The 19091-nt window shown below is 40.7% G+C and overlaps 1 protein-coding gene across 5 annotated transcripts in view; it reads right to left on the minus strand.

Annotated features, from left to right (window-relative positions):
• Positions 1-19091, minus strand: part of plxna1b (plexin A1b) — a 215410-nt gene that overhangs the window by 32543 nt on the left and 163776 nt on the right. For all 5 annotated transcript variants that reach the window (XM_030133610.1, XM_030133611.1, XM_030133608.1 and 2 more), the window contains 5 exons: positions 17882-18072; positions 10731-10882; positions 6676-6799; positions 6419-6555; positions 3833-4000 (listed from right to left, as the gene is read on the minus strand). In XM_030133610.1, the coding sequence (XP_029989470.1) occupies positions 3833-4000; positions 6419-6555; positions 6676-6799; positions 10731-10882; positions 17882-18072 (772 nt within the window). The remainder of the gene's footprint in view (positions 1-3832; positions 4001-6418; positions 6556-6675; positions 6800-10730; positions 10883-17881; positions 18073-19091) is intronic.

Below are 19091 nucleotides of genomic sequence, written 5' to 3' on the forward strand. Positions count from 1 at the left end.
ATAAACATTTTAAAAAACTCTATTAAGACACAAAATTAGAATGTACTGGACAATATAACAACATAATAAGTGGGCAAAAATACATACTCTTTAATTTAGCCTATGCAGTATTCAGCAGGATTATCAGCAGACATAAACGTTAATATTTTTTTTCTGTGGGAACCATAAGGACTCTCCAGTTGGCACTTTGCCATTAATGGTTTCCTCTGCTGTGGCCCTTGCCTGTGTATTCATGGAAGTCCTCTTTCAGGTAATGATAGGAATGCTAAAGCCGTTGCATGAATGTTAAAAGCTTGTTTAAACTGATTTGGTGGCTGGAGGAAAGAGTGAGCAAATATGCAGCATTACTCCTGAGAGCAACAGCTTTTGGCCTCTCTTCACCACCTCTGAAAAGCCAGGGGAGATATTTTATTAATACTACATTGGGGTATTTTTCAGCCTGAAATATACTCAGCAACTGCACTGTCATCTGTGATCTGACATGTTCTGTAACCTTTACACCTGTGACCTATTCAGATCTGTGTGTTGCTGACCAACACAGACATAGGTAATATGGGTGAGAGTCCTATTCCACCACACTGTCCTCTCCTCAGCCTCTGCTGGCCCGAGAGGATGAACTTTATCTGATGTGTAGTGGTCTGACAGCAGCTAAATAAGTTACTACACAGCCTAGAACAGGAAAGGGGTATTGCCCAGTCAGTTCCAGTGGGAGTCATCCAACACACTGTGACAAAAAATAATCTGTTGACATACACAAAATACTGCGTTTTTTATCCTCATTCCAAAAACACTATTTCTAATACGCTGGTTATATGGCTACTGAAGATTAATATTCTGCTAGTATCCCTGTTTACACGCAGCTGTGCATACTCCAATTAGCAGCACTCTAGCATGTCATTTATCTCATCAAAATATGGAAAAGTGGCTAGAGCTGGTTGTACTATTTTGTTTCTTTCTTTGTTTCCCACTGGAGGCAGTTTTATTCAGCTGGGAGAAGACAGGCTCAAACTACCATCTTGAAAAGGTCAGTGTCAAAATATTTGTGTATATTGAAAACCTGTTGATATCTAAGTCTTTTATAATGTTTAAAAGTAGGATGGTTTGCCTTCCAACTAGTAATGCAGGCTTTCTTGTTTGTTATACATCTTTCATTCAGTAAAAATGCCCCTGATTAAACCTGATTAACATCAAAAAACCTCACTATTGAATTGGAACAACTGCAATAATGGTAGAATATTAACATTAAACTGAGACCTTAAGGTGAGTCATCACTGTAAAGAGTGTTGACTAAGAAGAAGGGCTATTAATTCTCAGATTTTTAAAGCAGGCTAACAGATGTTGAAGTGTTGAATGAGGCTGGTGCAAAAAGTGAGAAAACAGAGCAATTAACAGGATTTAGTCACAGGAGAGACCTTTGAAGTGGAGGACAACATACAGATCAGGACATGTAGCGACATCTGTGAGCATGCAGTGGCTCAAAGTGTTATTTCACTGTCAAATGAAATAGTTATTTTCAAGACACAAAGAACATATTAACCGATAAAGACCCAGTGTTACTTTTGTGTCAGTAACCTTTCTAAGGTAATTTATCAACATTTATCATGACATTATCTTCTGTATTTTGTGTTTTTTCAGTGTAAATAATGTATTTTCCTATATTTAATTTAGTGATCATGTAGATGTTCATTAAAACTCAGATTAAAATTGAGGGTTATTATATTGGAAACAGAGAAAACTGAAGAAAAAGTGACTTTTTCAGTAAAATCTCTCATTAACTGAACAGAAACCTAGTGTCTCCAGCCACTGTAATTGATCCAACTCCATGGGTTTTACTGGTGAATCAATGTTGTAGAAGATGACAGTGTTTCCATGGTCACTACAGAGCCTCTGAACATCCAAATGGGTCATGTCTGATGACCATGAAAAGATGACAAACTGTATTTTACACCAATTATTTACATGGATAGATAGGATTAATGGATCAACAGGTATTAAAGTTTAGATCATTACACGATTTTGGTCACTAGTGGATGTTTGGGTCTTTATGGGTTAAGGTGTATTAATATATATTATATATTATTTGTGGTGCAGTGCAAACAACATGTAATGCCATGCAGTCACTGTATGCCATGTGTCTGGTTGTTATGTAGTGATTCTCTTCCTGGAGGGAAGAGAACAATTCTCAGTCATGTCTGATTTGAGTTTTGGACTAGAGAGCCTCAGCAGTGTTTGAAACCACCTCGGTGAAGGGGTTACCAAAGGGGACACGGCGACAAAATAGCTTGGTAAATAAAAGCGTGATTGGCCTGGAGAACCATGCGCCTCTTCCTTTGGGAGAGCTGAGTGAAACGCCAAACACAAGCCAAGTGCAAAGGTTATTTCCCCCCAAGGCTGCAGCTCGCACTTTCATTCTTGTTTCCCTCGCCTACCCTCAACCTTTCATTCATCCCATTCCAAATGAGACTTCTTATCCACTCACACCTCTTTCGCATGATAAGAGACTTTTGTCTCCCTGCAGAGTTTCAAATGCAGCTCCCATTTTCACCTCAGCCCCATGTGATGCAGTAGTGGATTGTTGCACTTTGAACAAAAAATGTCTTTCACCACATGTAAGACAGGTTGGATGGTGTTGCTATTAGTATGAGTTTAATGAGCTGTATTAGTTAAATATATTTCCACATATGACATTCTTTTTGAGACACAGAAGGCATAATTATGCTTTTGCATGGAAATATCTTCAGTAAGTGTCAATTTTCAAGTAGAGCCAAGAAAATACCACAGTATATTTCTGTAAAAAAAAAAAAAAAAAAAGAAAGGTAAAAAGTTTTAACATTAGGTTGACTGTATCGTGACAACTATTGCATTTACTATTTCAATATTTTCTGGTCCATTTGCACATATGCCTTTCCAATGGCAGTCAAGCATAACAATGAAGTAAATGCTCAGGAAATCACTTATTACTGAAACAAAACTTCTAAAGTACAGGAGAAGTCAACAGTGTGTGAGTATTTGTACGTGGCTGCGTTGAAGAGTAGAGGAGTTTCTAGGTCATGCTAGTGAGCCCATTAGCATCTGGAAGCTCTGAGCTTTTTTTCTCCAAAACACAGCTTGTGTTTGCACAGGAAATCTTCCCGTGGCTATGTAGTCTCATTTCAATAAGTCAAGGAATATTTACAGATACATCTCTGCTGCAGCTCATCAACTAGCAGTGCACTGCTTCAGGAGCATCCTTTGCTGCTGTTCCTGTGTTCAAAGATTTACTTTTGAAACATAAAGATAAACTGAATAAATAATATGCCTTTGAAAAGCAAGACAAAGGTGAAAATGAAAAAGAATGTCTAGTTTGTTTTTTTCTTAGAGACCCAGCCAGGGAGTATGCCAGCAGAATAACACATTTATCACCTTTTACTCCAAGTTCATATTTCAGTTTACTGATACTGTCCTCCTAAAACAAGCATTAATTTATGGAGCATCAACAACCGGGGATTAATAATGTATAGATGCATTTGTATCTGTTCTATAGACGCACATCAAGTGGAATTGTAGATGAAGCACTCAGTGTTGATTTAAATTATACATAATAAAATAATCATATGACAAGCTCATGTATTATATGATGACTGCTGATGGAGTTAAGTATACGTTTGAGCAAAGCCACAGAAAAACCCAGTTTGTGAAAATATCTTCTAGCTCCCCTTTAATTATTCATTGTGTGTATTACTTTCAGGCTTGACCTGCACTATGTACGTAATTTTAAGAATTATTCATTAACCTCATTTTTGAGTGGTAAATTCTATCCAACACAGAAAAGTGTGGTAGACTGTCTCCTCACCTGGCAATACTCCAGTCGGGTTCAATCTTCAGGATGGTGGGGTCGTCCGTGTAGTTGAACTTGACCTCTGGGTTCCTCAGCTCAGCAGAGTTTATGTCCACCATGACGGGGGTAGTCCCTGGTGCCTGGCCCGCTGGGGTCACACACACTATCTCTTTGTTGCTTCGCCTGGAAGAGCAAGAGATGAAGGGATGAGCAGTGGACAGAAAAGAAAAACGTTAAGTCAATTTCATACTCTAAGGACCAATACTGAAAGGTCTTGAGGAAGATTTTGAGAAAGTAGAGGGTGATTCGATGACAGGGTAAAAGAGTCCTATTTGCTCTCTTCAGGAAGTCATTCATTTTTAATCAGTTGCGACAAAAAAAGCAGCACAACCACAAGTGCTGGCAAAGCATTCATCCATCAACAATGCCAATGTCTTTCAATGTGGCCAGTCATAATTTCATCAGCCCGAATCATAGAGTACTACACTTCAAAGCCCCCCCTCCCTACACCCACTCTCTTTTTCTGTCTGTCTCTCTATCTCTCCTGCGCTTTCTCTGGCTGATAGATCTGAAGTGGCAGATCAGGCCGGTCGTCTCCCTGTGTGATGTAACTCCCTCTGCAGCAGACAGGCAGCCAGCTGTGACCTGCTGGGAAACTTTGTGTCGCTGCCAGAAACTTTGCGCTCCACTCCAGTGGCTCATTCCACTGCCCCCTCCTCCGGTGGCAGCGGGAGGGGGGCACACTGCTGCCTGTGAGACTATTTGTGTGTGCGCTTGTGTCGACCAGGTGTGATGGTACCTATGAGACGGTTTCTGTGTTGAGCAGGTGTGCGCTAGGTTGTGTTCTGGGTGCAGGTCTGTGAATTTACGTATAAACACAGTATACAGATAGAACATTAACTTTGTGTAAGAATATGTTTTTCCTCTGGAAGTATCCTACAGCGCGCTGCGAGGATGTGTAAATGGCTGTATTTGTATTGCTCAGGCATGATGGCGGGCAGCACAGTGTGAAATTTTCAACATGAGAAGAGCAAGCAGATCTGTACATAAATCCTCCCCCGTTATCTGCTGTGAGAGTGAAATCCACAGAAAGACAGACGATGATGGAAGAGATGAACTAGTGGAAACCTATTTTGGCAGCTCTATTCCAGCAGCATGCAACGGGGTGGGGTTGGGTTAAGAGACTTCATGAAAAAAAAAAAAAAAAACAGCAAAAGAAGCAAAAATGGAAAATCAGGTGTCTTTGTTGGACATATCCCTGCTGTCTCCCAGGAGGCAATTTCAACAGCGTCCTACACTCAGACTGAGAGGGGTCTGAAGACAGAAGAATAGAAAAAAATGACGAAGGATGCAAAAAAAAAAAAAATCTACATTCCACTAGTGCTGCGTTTCCATGGTAACGCTTTTCACAACACTGTCCCACTGAGAGCACCTGTAGGGCCGCGTACGTATTTCTGACAAGGTTGTGGCCACACAAAAGAAAGCCAAGAGGGGATACAGAAAGAAAGAAAGGAGAAGGAAAGGAAAGGGGTTTGCAGAGAGAGATAAGAGGATGAGTGACTCGGGGTAAATAGGTTTTGATTAAAGTAGAGGCCCCACTGAATACAAAGACATATTAAAGAGATGGACTCAACCAGTTCATTACTTTGGCCATAAAGGTTATAGCTGCTCAGTGAATGAAAGGCCAAGACTATTACGTTCACCTTTCTCAGGATGTGCTATAGAGCTTTAAATTGGCCTTTAGTATTTCTTTTGATATGATAGAAAAAGAACTTGATGGGTCCAAGCTCATTAGTTTAACCTGTCACTTGTTGTCTTTAAAAAAAAAAAAAAAAAGGTAACAAAAACACCAGTGTTAAAAAAAAAAAAAAGCAAGAAAAATAACAAAGAATAACCGGAACAAGAAAAATCCACTAGAGCATTAGCCACTATAATAAAACATAAAGGACAAAACAACGCATATAGATGCTTGTGTTAGTGCACAGACAATCTTTTATGTGAGGTTCCTTTTCTCTGCCATCTGCCAGGGACCGTACATGAGTGGATTTAGTCCAGGGCTCAGTTCGCTGTCAGTTTGCCAGGAAGGGGACTCAAAGAAACAATAGAGTCCTTTGCTCGAAGAATTAGAGTCATATCAAATTGGATCTATGTCTCCTCCTCTTGAAATCCTGGCATTCTCTTGCAGAGTGACTGACAAATGGCGGCAGATTATTGCACTAATATCTAAAATAGGACAAAAAGACCACGTATTTCAATCATGAGTTTGAAGCAGGCAAAATGTAAGACCAATTACTAGAAAGAGCATATAATTTCTTCCAAACTATAGTCATATCAGACAAAATGTGGGCTATGCACTTAAGGCACAACTTAACAATAATATCACTTTCCCATAGAAAAGCTACACTGTCATTTGTACAATAGCTGAGAATTATATTACTATGGGTCATCCTTGTACCTGCGAGATTTTTCAAACCAGCTACGACTCCAAATCACAGACATAAGTGATATTATTAACAGGAAATAGTTACAATTGTTAAAAGACTCTTACATGAAGTATGACATTATAAAACAAAGAAAAACGTACATTTTCCTTTCACTCACCTTTCGAAGTGGCAGGAATGGAGTCCTATCTTCACAGCTACGGCGCTTCCTGCATTGAGATGACTGCCTTCAATGGTGATCCTGGTTCCTCCAGACAGTGGCCCGGTGGAAGGATGGACACGAGTAAAGTACGGTGACTGTATTGGGACACAAAGGCAGAGGACAGACACATGAACTATGGCTTCTCGACTTGACTAGGAAAAAAAAAAAAATCGCCCGTAAAGAACTGCCTTAGCTTTTAAATGAGCAGTACTCACCACAAAGGTGAAGGCCTTGGTTGAGACTGCTTTGTAATCGGGGTGAATGCAGTCCCTCACACACACCTCCACCTGAGCCTCCTGCACCCTGTAACCTGTTGCATCATTCAGTCGACACACAATCCTGACAAAGAGAAACAGAGGTGCAGGGGTCAGTTTGATGAATTCCCGCAACCAAAATGAAAGGCATGAATTAAGCTTATATTCAGCTTGCGTTCATCTTACATCACTTCAGTGTTTGCTTGTTAATGAGAGCGCTACTTGACATTAAAGAAGAACAAGAAATAAAGAGCAAGTGAAATAAAAACAGGATTTCTGCTTTTTTTTTCTGTCTTTTTAAGACCAGCAATTTAAGACTTATTTCACTCCCCTATGAACAAAAACAGTGCCAAGGATACGTTTATTCAATTAAGTGATGCTCTTGATGTGAATATAGAAAAATACAGGGCAGTTCTTGGTGGCTTTGTACAGTGGATTTATGACTATAGCGCTACTACACCCAGCTTTGCAGGCTTCCTTCAACCAACTATTAATTGCGCTTTTCTCAAGCAGTGGTTGGTTAAAATTTTTACTTAGATGAAACTAGAAGAGAGGCCATGTTGGCTTAGGTGACAAAAAAGCTGGGTGTGCTCTGATAAATTCAGAATTGGCTGCGTTAGTGGTTATTGCTTACATATTAGTTTTATTTTCTAGTTTTGATGCATCATGATCAATACAAATTTTTCCCAAGAGCACATTTAAAACAGAAACTGAGGTTAATGCAACTTCCTAAAAATGTCATAATTCAATCGTATTTAAGGCCTGTCTAAATCATGTAAATATGGATGCTTCTATGAAACTGGGTACATTTTGGTAGCTTTTTAGACCCAATACTAAAAGAGAAATTTAGATATATTTCCCCCTAAATTAATAAATTTTCAATAAAATATTGGGGACAAAAATATGACTAAAATTGGGACAGGAAAAGCTACCTCGGTGTCAGTGCTTTTTATTTTGAAATCATGGCTTGAAATGGTCTTATATAGCGCTATAAATAAAGGAACTGTGTTTAATTTGATGATCCAAGGGGTTTTTCTAATCCAGACATGCAGGTTTTTCATGAATCAACAGTCTCCTTCCAGGTTTTGTATGTAACCCAGTGTGTCCACTTGCGTTACATACAGAACCTGCCCACTTAAATACATATAAATCACAAATAATTTAGCAACAGCAGTCCTTTTTGTCAAACATTCTGCCTTGCATAATTAGTTCAATTCCCAAAATGTACCTGTGAGAGAATAAAGAGGTATTCAAAAAAATAGTAGCTCGTAATTTTCGTGTCTTTTTGACCGCGTTACATACAGATTTTTGTATTAAATATAAGGTAAAATAATATAAAAATGTGTTTTATCAGAAAAATTATTTCTCTTTTATCTCAGTATTTATCTTTAAAATAGACCCAAAGTGCTTCCAAACTTGCTTCATAACATTAGTCTACATCTGGTTTGAATTTTTAACCCCCATGTCCTGTTTTTAGGTTCCAGTTTCATAGAAGCACCCATACATAAAAGGGAAACCGTATCAAAGTGACTCTTATCTTCTATTATGTGCAAGTCTTTACAGCTTGAGTCTCAGATTGAGGAGTTAAGTGTATGTCTGCATTAGTTTGTTCTGTAGAACCATAAGCCCAGAAGCTGGCCCTGGGCACTGGCTGGCCAAATGAAAATCCACTGGAGAAATGATTGAGTGAGGGGAGGAGCGGCAACGTAGCCCACAGGGGGAGCACACACACACACACATACACACACTTACTTCATGTTTCACCCACTGGAGACACACTTGACTGTTAATTAGCCAGAGCGAACGAATGAGACGGAGAGAAAGGCCGAGAGTGCAGAAGAGAGGCAGGTAGAGAAGCAAAGGAGAAAAGGAAGGAGAAAGGAAGACGGAGGATGGGTCGGAGTGAGAGAGGCTGACGAATTGAACGAGCTCATATCCTACACATCTCCTCATCTTCCCTCCCTCCCTGAGATGAGTTATTAACTCTCCTGCTTACATCCTCCCTGCAGGTGGCCATGGCAACTGTGGCGACAATGAATTTCACATTCCACTGCTGTACGTTTCCATTGTTTTTATTTTCTCTTTCATTTATTCTCGGGTCTCCCGCTATGATAGGGGCCGTGATTAAAATGCTGGACAGCTCTCCGTTAGAACCACGGCTTCACTTTGCATCATTACTGCACAAATGACAGGTGGCTCCATTGAGCTGTTATTACGTGGTTAGAATGGTTCATGGTACATCTGTAAAAATAACAACATAATGAATCACACCTCACTCAATCAAGCAAGTGAAGCGGAATATGATAGTTAAAAATTAAACATATGTCAAATTGTCACACAGAAACTACTAATAAGGCAATAAAAAGGGATACAGGTTTTGTTTTTGTCGCTGCTCACAATAATTTAGATTTCTCAGTCTGGTAAATATTTAATGATCGAGGTGAATGAGCTGCCTACTAATGCTAAAAGGACTAGAGGTGTTGCATTTCATCGCAGTTGAATTTCATTCTGGTCACTAAAACAAGAAATGCATAGTGACTGTCTGAAGTTCAAGCATAAGAAGAACAGACATCCAGAGAAGAAGCCAATAAGTCTACATTTAGCCCAACTGTCCACCCACCACCTTCCCCCACTCTGTCTACCAGCTGACCTTTGACCTTAGCTGTCAGTCCTGTAACCCTGTCCTGTCTCCTGCGCTAGAGTGTGATAGAGTCACAGGAATGACGAGAGCAACCGGGCCACTAATGGCACCGTATGGCTAACATCACTTTTAATTAGCATGACAGCCTCACTGCTAGCCGCGCCCTCCTCCTCCTCGTCTTCCTCCTCTGCCGCCTTCCTCCGGGTGCTATGGCAACAGGCCAATGCAGCCTTACAAGGCTAACAGGGTTAAACATCGACACCTTGGTGTTTTTTTGGATGTGATCACTTGGACAAAACACAGAAGCATCTGCTATAGCTACAGCTACAGATGTCAGAGTTGGACTGTATGTCCTAGATAACACTATATTATACGCAGCATCATTGCTACCATGTCTCAGCCTTTCAAAGTCCCACTGTGCTGCAAAACTTAGTAAATAGAACATTTGTGTACTAATGACATCTACAAAGCTGGAAAGAGAATATTGAGGGCATTTCCGGCTGTGATGAGTGCCCCCAATTTTTTCTTGTCCTAAATTTGATCATGTATACTGCTGGATGAATTCAAGATAAAATACAGAGTGACTCATCTGGTGGTTTCACATCTGAATAGATCTAATAATGTAGTGTTCTCACTGGCTGTTGTTGAGAATCACATTTTTCATTCCATTCATTAAATCTAATGGATAATTCCCATGATATTACTTACATGCGCACAAAAGGACATTATTAACATATCTTGTTTACAGGCGGAACAAATAGTTCTCTGACATGCAACAGACTGAACCAAGACTCTTTTGTAAAAGATGGGCCTACACCCACCAAGAACTTGGCACAAATATTTCTTTACTCCTATTGCTCAACTAATACTGCTCTAGAATACACAACTGCAGTTATTAGTGTTACATGCAAGGAGACTGCAATAGTTTAGCATTTCTCTGAAACTAGCAGAGGTTACTTCATCATTGGGAGCATGTACATGGAACCATTTTTAGAACTCATATAACCTACTTAAAATGACATCAAATTTCCCTCTAAATGGGCCAATTTGATCTGATGGACGTACGTCGTTACTTAAAATGATTTGAGTCCAATTGGACTATTTTCCTAATTATTAGAGAAAGAAGATTCCATAAAAACTCAGCTACCGTTTAATTTTATGTGTTAATGTGTTCAAGAAGGAAAAGGTGGTGCTTAACCTTTGGAGTTTTTATTGAAACAGAGGTCTAAGAGAAAGAGTTGCAGTGCTGCACTTTACAAACAGTGTCACATCAATATTGGACAAAGAGAAGCAGCGAAGTGGAGTCTCTGAAACAAGGAGCCTGAAAGTGAGGGGTGGGAGTGAGGAGATAAAGGAGGAGATAGTGTCAACATACTGCTCAGCGCTGATGTATTGGTCCTCCTGCGGGTTGCAGGCCACCTTGCCGATGCGGACTCCGTTCTGGATGTCTTTGAACTGCAGGCCCAGGTTCTCACCCATGATGGTCAGCATGGTTCCTCCTTGTCTGGGGCCCGTCTCAGGATACAACTGTTGAAAGTGCAATTAAAAAATGACATAGGTTAGCCAGGAAATCTTGTAAAAATCACATGTGGTACACATATGGCGTCCCATTATGGATGGTCCCAATTGAATTGATCTGACAGGTTGCTTACATCATTCATTCTACATGAATCAGAGACTTGGTACCTCATTAAGGGAGATGAAAAATGACCTTGGATCCATTAAGTCAGACTCAACTCAGTCAAACATTCACAACCTGCCAACTCACACACTTAACCTGCACCCACCCACCCACCCCTACTTACATCTCTCATTTAACCTGCTGACAATTAATCTACTGAACACAATTACTGCTCACTATGACCTCTGTTCCCTTGCTTTCCCCTAGAGGTCTACGAAAGGTAGGCGGAGGTGCTAATGGCTACCCGAGGATAGCCTAGCCGCTAATCACTGTCCCATTCATCCTGGCCTGAAGCAGACAATAGCCCCTGTGGTAATCACTCATTGCTAGCATAATTAGGGCTAAAGCTAATTGGATTAGAACCTGGTAAGGAGGGGGGGGGGGGGGGGTGTCATTAGTCCCAATGGCTGGGATATGACTTTGCTGGTTTGGTGGTGGAGAGTCAAGCAGTGGATAAGGTCAGTCTGTGACCTGGTCGTCACAGAGGAAGGACAAGATAAATTCCAGTGATCTCATTCTTGCACTCTTTCAGACACTGCCCCATGGATCATGAGAGTAACACATCACACTGATATGGGAAACACACACATCTGAAGAACTGAGACTAGTCGCTATCAATCCCTATGCATCAGAAAGTTAAGGCGCTAGTATCTGCTACCTGCTTTACCAGGACTATGGAACAATTACTTTGTACATCTGAAGCCTTGTTTAGACCAAAGATTCACAACAGTACGAGCTGAAACTTGCAAATGCTTACGTTGCATCACTCTGTAACATTCCTTAAACTGGTTTAATATTTCCACAGGAATGATTCTTACTATTTATATTTCAACTGTTGGCATTCCAGGATTGTCTTAAAAAAGTGATCAAACCAGACTCTTTGATAACATCATCTATGGTTTTCTGTTGGTGGTTATATAATGAATTGCATTTCTAGTATTGATTAAATGAAGAAAAGAAAACAAAAATTCAAAAGTTTCCCCCGTCCATTTCTGGAGAAGATCTGTCATTTAGAAGAACTGATGTCACCTCTCATAAGCAAAGAAAACACCACTATTGAGACAGCATTTCAGTGGGGGAACAGCAGATAATAATGCTGTGCTTGTTGGTGACAGGTGAGCTAAAGCCCATCCATACTGAGAAAAACATACACTATATAATGTTACATTATAAAACTATCCACTGGCAACTTGACACATTGCAAGAGACACATTCAGCCAGCTTGAGTTAAGCTGAGAGGGGCCGGTTCCCACTGCTGCAACGTTCCAAAATAATTTTGTCTTGTTGTGAACTTTAATTACACAGGAGATGCTTGAAGCTCAGTGATGTATCGACTACTACCACTCTTTGTCGTTGTCCTGGACAAATGTGTTGATTTCTAGATGAAAGCACGTGAACTCGTCTGTTATAATTATGATGTGTCAAGACACTCTCACAGTAACACATTTTCCAGGTCTGACTTTTGAAAGGACATCACCTAATGGGTAAACTTGACCAAACTTTTTAAGTGTATCCACAGTCTCACAGCTAAATTGGATCCACTCTCCCAGCTTGCTATCTGTAGCTGTATTTCTCCACCTGCTAACTCACAATGATCTCCAGTCTAACATCGTTATAGAAAAGGTGCTGGTCTAGTCAAAGCCACAGGTGTTCAGGACACCACCAGCAGAAACACACAATGGGAACAAAGCCCGGTGTCACGCAGGCCACAGCTGAAATGCCACACTGATATAATTAAGGAGTGTTTTCCATCTTACACAAGCTAGGCTTATGATGAACATCCCTCCTCCTTCCTTCGCCCTTTCCTTTTCCTCTCTGGACTTCTGTCTTTTTAATTCACTCTCTGTCTCTTTGTCAATGTGCCTGAATGCAAATATTTCAGCTGGAGACAAAAGAGTGAGTGGCACACAGTGGTGCACCACTCACAATCTTCAGATATGGTAATCAAATCTCTCTTTCTCTATAAGCACTGGCTTATCAAAACACACACAGACACACATACACACAAGTTGTTACATCCACTACTAAACAACACAAACAAAAAGCCCTTTTTGATAAAAGCCACCAGCCTAAACACTTGGTCTATTCTCCTCTAGCCGTCGCAGCGTTCTACACCCATTCAAACTCCCTTTTTTTATCCTCGTCTCTGACTTGTCCCATTGCGTCTGAGGCTTTGTGTGAGGCCTATTGTGGCCGTCTGAGCGGCACTGTACAGATAGCATCTGCTAGTTAGAGGAGAAGGAGGAAGGGGGAAGCAGGGACAGAGAGAGACGACATGAGCATGGCATATAAGGCTTCTGAAGTGGATCGGTGATATGTTTTGTTCAAAAAATTAAGTACAAACTGATGGAGGCAGTGAAACAAGGAAATAGAAGGATAAAACATTTTTAGTCACTAAATATTTACAACTGTGTGAGTTTAAAATTTAGTTTTAAGGATGGGAGCCTTACAGACACAGAACAAACCTGTCAAATGAATCAAAATCACACAGGGGCCAATTACTCTGGTTGAACTCTGACAGCATGTTTTAGCCATAAGATCAGTTAAAAACTAAAAAGTAAATGAGCTCATTTTAGAAGCTGAGTTGAAATCCTGCAGTGAATAAATATTCCCCCTTTTTTCTCATGTATTTAATAGTTTCAACTAAAAATCACAGAGCTGTGGTCCATACAGGCATTGAAAAGGGAATACTTTTTTCACAATGTTGGCCGATAGATGGACGGCGGAAGAGAGGAAGAGGATGAACTGAAGTATGCAGAAGGAAGGAAAGAATACGAGAAGAAAGAAAGAGAGAAAAAGAACAAAAGAAAGACAAGCTGCGAAGCTAGACAAAGACAGAGATGCAAAAACCGATCATACCCTGAACAAACACAAAGTCACATATATGCATGTAAACACAAATGTGCTGCAACACTGAAAATATACACCTCTGCACACACATATACACACACACACACACACACACACACACACACACACACACACACACACCAGGGCTTGTGTTGTTTTAATTGGTTTCTAAGGGCTAGCTGTAATGCTCTTCCTGTCCCCTAGGAGAAGGCAGGCAGGAGATGATGGATGATGGAGGGCCAGGCAGCATCCAAGGCCAGTACTAGGACACTGCTGCACTACACTGGGACACAGCGCCAGACTCTGTGTGTGTATAATGTGTGTGTGTGTGTGTGTGTGTGTGCCACTGTCTGTGCCTATGTGAATGTGATTTTGGGGATAACTTATTGTAACTTACTTTGTGTCACACATTTTCAATCTGAATCAAGTGCGGGAGGAAGTGAATACTCCTTGCTTATATGTTCAAGGTTCAAGGTTCACTTTATTGTCATTACATGTAGTATATACATGAAATGAAATCAGCACTCAGGACCAGCAACATACATAGGAAAAATCCTATAAAAAGAATCCTATATTAAAAATAATAATGGTAAAACCTAATAATAAAACATACCTGAGCAGGTCCAAAGAACTAAACTTTACTCCACTATTTAGTCTGTTAGCAACATTTTTAAGTACGACAGCCGGTAGCTAAGAAGCCGCTGCACTGTTGCGCGCCGCCATCATCATATGTATGGTTGTGTCTACTCTCACATGCATACACACACGACAAACTGCCTCTTTACCTGCTGTGAAATGTACCATATTTTTGTGCCAAGTTAGAAAGCAGAAATTATATTGCACTTTAAAAGCCTAACTACAAAATTCTTAAAATCTCTAAAACATATATCATTTAAACACTAAACCATCAATAAATCCACTGGGAGAACAGTACGTAGGTGCCAAATCTATTAGTGGAATGGTACCCAACTGTGCAGTACTGAACAACGTCAAATGGGCAATTGCACACTCGGAAATGACACCGAATAGGTTCAACACTGCTCTGAAAGCTTTGTGTAGCTGTGTGCATGCAGCTGTATGTGTGTATGCTGCGTGCGAGGGTGTGCATGCATGGTTACACTCTCTCTGGTGGCGTTTCCCAGTCTTACACACATTCTCTGGTCAAAATGAAATTAGCAGCTAATCCGCTAGCTAATGGCCACACAACAGCTAGCATGCTGCAAAAATGAACAAAGCAGCTTGAATAAAGCAAAATGGCATAAAAAAATAGGGATCAAAAGGGGAAAGCAGGATTTGACCAAACAGAGGGAAGGAAGCGGTGTAATATTCAATTTGTGTGGTGGATGTGATGCTCTTTGGGAGAACTAAAGGATGAAAAGGCAGTAGAAAGGGGAGAGATTTCTTTTGGCATTAAATGTCACACTGTAAATGTCAAAGGTGGAGAGAAGAGGTGAGGCTGGCAGCTCAGCTCTGCGATAACACTTCCTCTGGTGTGAAACCTCTCTCTGTTTCTATTTTTCTTTGTCTCTTCTTCGCTCTTCCTTGTTCTGAAACCAGTGGTGTGTTCCTCTTCCTGCTGGTTTTGAAGCTCTCCTTCGCCTGCTTTTTGACTCCCACCAACATCTCGCCCCGAGGCCAGGATTTACCCCTTACTATGCATGCAGGAGCACATGCTTGCACACACACACACACACACACACACACCAGTTCCCCACCCCTGCACCCTCCACCCTCCGCCTCTCTCACATAGACGCACACACAACCCAATTGCCTCTGCGCTTGTTTCAAAGAGATAAGTGAAGCAAGCAAGAAGAAAGAGGGGGAGCATTAGCTAACGGATTTATCTATGTGCCAGTGCCCCAATTATTCAGCGTCTCCATTACGCATTCTCAGAGATGAACACGTGTCGCGCAAGAAATGCCGTTTCAACCACACAGGACTGTAATAGATCAAGATATCATGTACTATAAACCATACATATTTCACTCTCATTTAAATAGAGATGAATAGATTTTAAGGCGTTGAGACTAAATTTTTCATCTAAAACTGTTCTATGCTTAAAAATAAATATGACCTCACAGTGTTGATCATGTCTGTGCACAAACTTGAAGATCATTAAAGATTTTGGTAAAGGTTTGATTTTTTATTAGAAAATTTTAAAGAATTTCAAGAAAATGTGGAAAGCCTATGTGTGTGTGTGAACAATGTCTCACAACACAAATGTCAAAATTTAATCATTTGTTCCTTATGCCAGTATCAACATTTCCTGAAAATTTCATGAAAATCTGTCCATAACTTTTTGAGTTATCCTGCTAACAGACACACCGACAAACAGATAAACAAACAAACCCCGATGAAAACATAACCTCCACCGTTACACTTGGTGGAGGTAAAAATGAATCTAATGAGAGGACAATTGAGGCATTTTGAGGCTGTGTTATTCACTTAATTTACACAGTAACAATGGCAGAGTTTGGATTATTTATTAAACTCATTAAGGATGACCACAAAATCATCTTTACTGGACGATGACTCCATTTTTTCCACTCTGTGATTCTGTGATTTTTATCCAATGATGTATTAAAAGAAAGTATATGACAAATATGGACTTGGTGTTTAAGGACCATTATTTTGACTGATATGATGTCTGAACGTGTTTGAAATACAAATACGTTTCAAGAGCTTCAGACAGAATGATGAAAAGATGAAAATAAATGGAAGAAGACACAAGGACAAACAATAACAAAGGGCAGAACTTGAAGATGCATCCCACACAGCAGTGCTTGGCTGTCAAACAGGGCTGTGTGTGTGAGAGAGCGTACACAAGTGTGTCAGTCCCAGCGGCGAGCTGCAGGAACAGTGACCCGGGTCACAGTCAGACGAAGACCACCGCCACGGTTATCGGTGGCAACAGATGGGTACGCCATGGTGTTTAGACGCCTTAGCTCACCCGTCCTGTCAGATACACACACATTCTGCACCTGTGCCTCACACTCACACTCATGGTGGGGCACAATTAGCACACGTCCCTGTTTCACCGTCTCCAACATACACACACACACACACACACACACACCAGACAACTAGCCTTCGTGCCTCTTCAGGTGTGTGTATGTGTCTGTCTGTGTGCGCGGCCATCATTTCTAATCACATCAGTGTGTTCAGTCTTGGTGTGTGTGAACTGCCTCCTCCTAGTCAGCCCATCTGTGTTGTGTTTGCAGTCATAATGATGGCTACAAAGTTGTCTCTCTTCCCTACTGCTTTCTCTTTTCAATAAGACCAAACAATGACGCAGCAGATGCACTCGTATGAAATCACTACCTTTGAAAAACCGTCTTTATTTAACCATTAGGATTCTTTTCAGAGCGAGAGACTCATTCTTGTTGTGCATGAGCCAATCAAGAACATTTGACAAGATAATATCAATTATACCCCCTCCCTTCTAGCCCTATTCCTTTCAAAAACTTGATTTGTCCATTGCTTGGAGGTGAATTTGCTCAGCAGCACTACCAACATAATAACTTAGGTGTCTATTAATGTCAAAAATAGCAAGAGAAATGTATTTTTCTTTGCCTGACTGTCACAGCTCCATATAATATTAATTATAGGACAGGCTCTCTCATGTCCTCATCAGGTGTGTTAATGTGTTTGGCAACAGCAGTCACAATATACGATGTTTTGCAATTACTTAAGCACTAAGATGAAGAATTGAAAAAAAATATGGCATTTATTTCAGCTCATTGTTTGTGGTGAGTGATTCGAAAAATAGTTTACTGATACTGTTAGCTTGATAGCGTGCTGTTTGGTAAAGAAACTACCAATTTGTCATACAGTAGAAAGAAGTAGCGATACTGCGTAACACACTTTATACACTGTGTTTTCTTGGATGTTGAGCACTGAACACCTTCAGTACAACCTATGAAGTGTCTATCCGCAGGTACGTGTCATTTGCTGCTCTACCATGTAAAGCCTGTGAGTGCATTATCATGGCTTACCTTGGTGATCTTTGGGTGTGCACAGCGGCTGTTTCCAGTGGTGGCATGCATCCAAGTGCTCTCTGGAGGTGTACACTCCTGTCTGAGGGAGCATTTCTTCTCCTGTACACACCAGCCACATTCAAACCTGGGGTTCGCCTTCAGACACATTCCACAGCTGTCCCTCAGTGCATAGCACTTATACAGATGAGCTGAGTGAGCAGACGAAGAGAGAACAAAGCATGACAGAGGTTATTGGAGGAGAATAAAATTACCTCATCATCAGTGTAGCTTGTGTTAAATTATATCCACAAGCGAACTAGGTAAATAAACAACCTCAAGGATAGAACAGATTAAAAACAACACAAAGAACTAACATTTTCTATTTTAAGTCTCAACTTACATGATAAAATACCAAAAGTTGCTCAGTATCATTGACTTCACAAAGTGAAGTTAAGGCCTCAGGAACTGTGCAGCCATATCTTTTCCCCTCTCTGCTATTCCACTCCCAAATCCTATTGGTCATGGAGCAGCTTTAAAGCAACCCTGTACCAATTACTGGCTGCTAAACGTCTCCTCTCTAATTACATTAACATATTAGTATTTAAGATGAGTGAGCATCACTTGCACTGCATCAGATGATTATCATGATGGAAAAAAAGGGCAGGGCCTCAAAATGAAGAGAGATAGCGGGAGCGAGACATCTCGGAGCTGTGGGAGAACTTCAGGAGATTTACACTTGAGATAACACACAATGCATAGACGCTGATGGATGCCACTGATTGTGTACTCTGTCAATGCTCCTACGTGTGACAGATGCCATTTAACAGCACTTTGTCTTTGGGGAAACCACTGACTGTCAAAGCATTTTTGTTGCCTCCATTAGTGTAAACACCCCATTTTTGTGGACTGTGGCGTCTCTATAATAACACTCACATATATGGTTTATGTTACAAACACATCCATGCACCACATGAGTCATTGTCTGGAAATCTGAGCCCACAGTGCAACAGCTTGTGTGGCACATTTAGACTACAGGGAGTGACATGTCATGCTACCTTACAGTGCTGACAAAATGGCACTGATTACTGCTTCACAGATGTAACAATCTTTTATCTAACTGCATTGAAAAAGTACATGAAAATCCTTGGCTCCTTACTGCGCCTTTACCCATCAAAGAGTTACAAACAGGACAAGACAATGCAGCTCCCTCTGTTGTACAAAACTCCTT

The sequence above is a fragment of the Sphaeramia orbicularis genome, chromosome 5, assembly GCF_902148855.1.
Source record: "Sphaeramia orbicularis chromosome 5, fSphaOr1.1, whole genome shotgun sequence".
Taxonomy (NCBI): Eukaryota; Metazoa; Chordata; class Actinopteri; order Kurtiformes; family Apogonidae; genus Sphaeramia; species Sphaeramia orbicularis.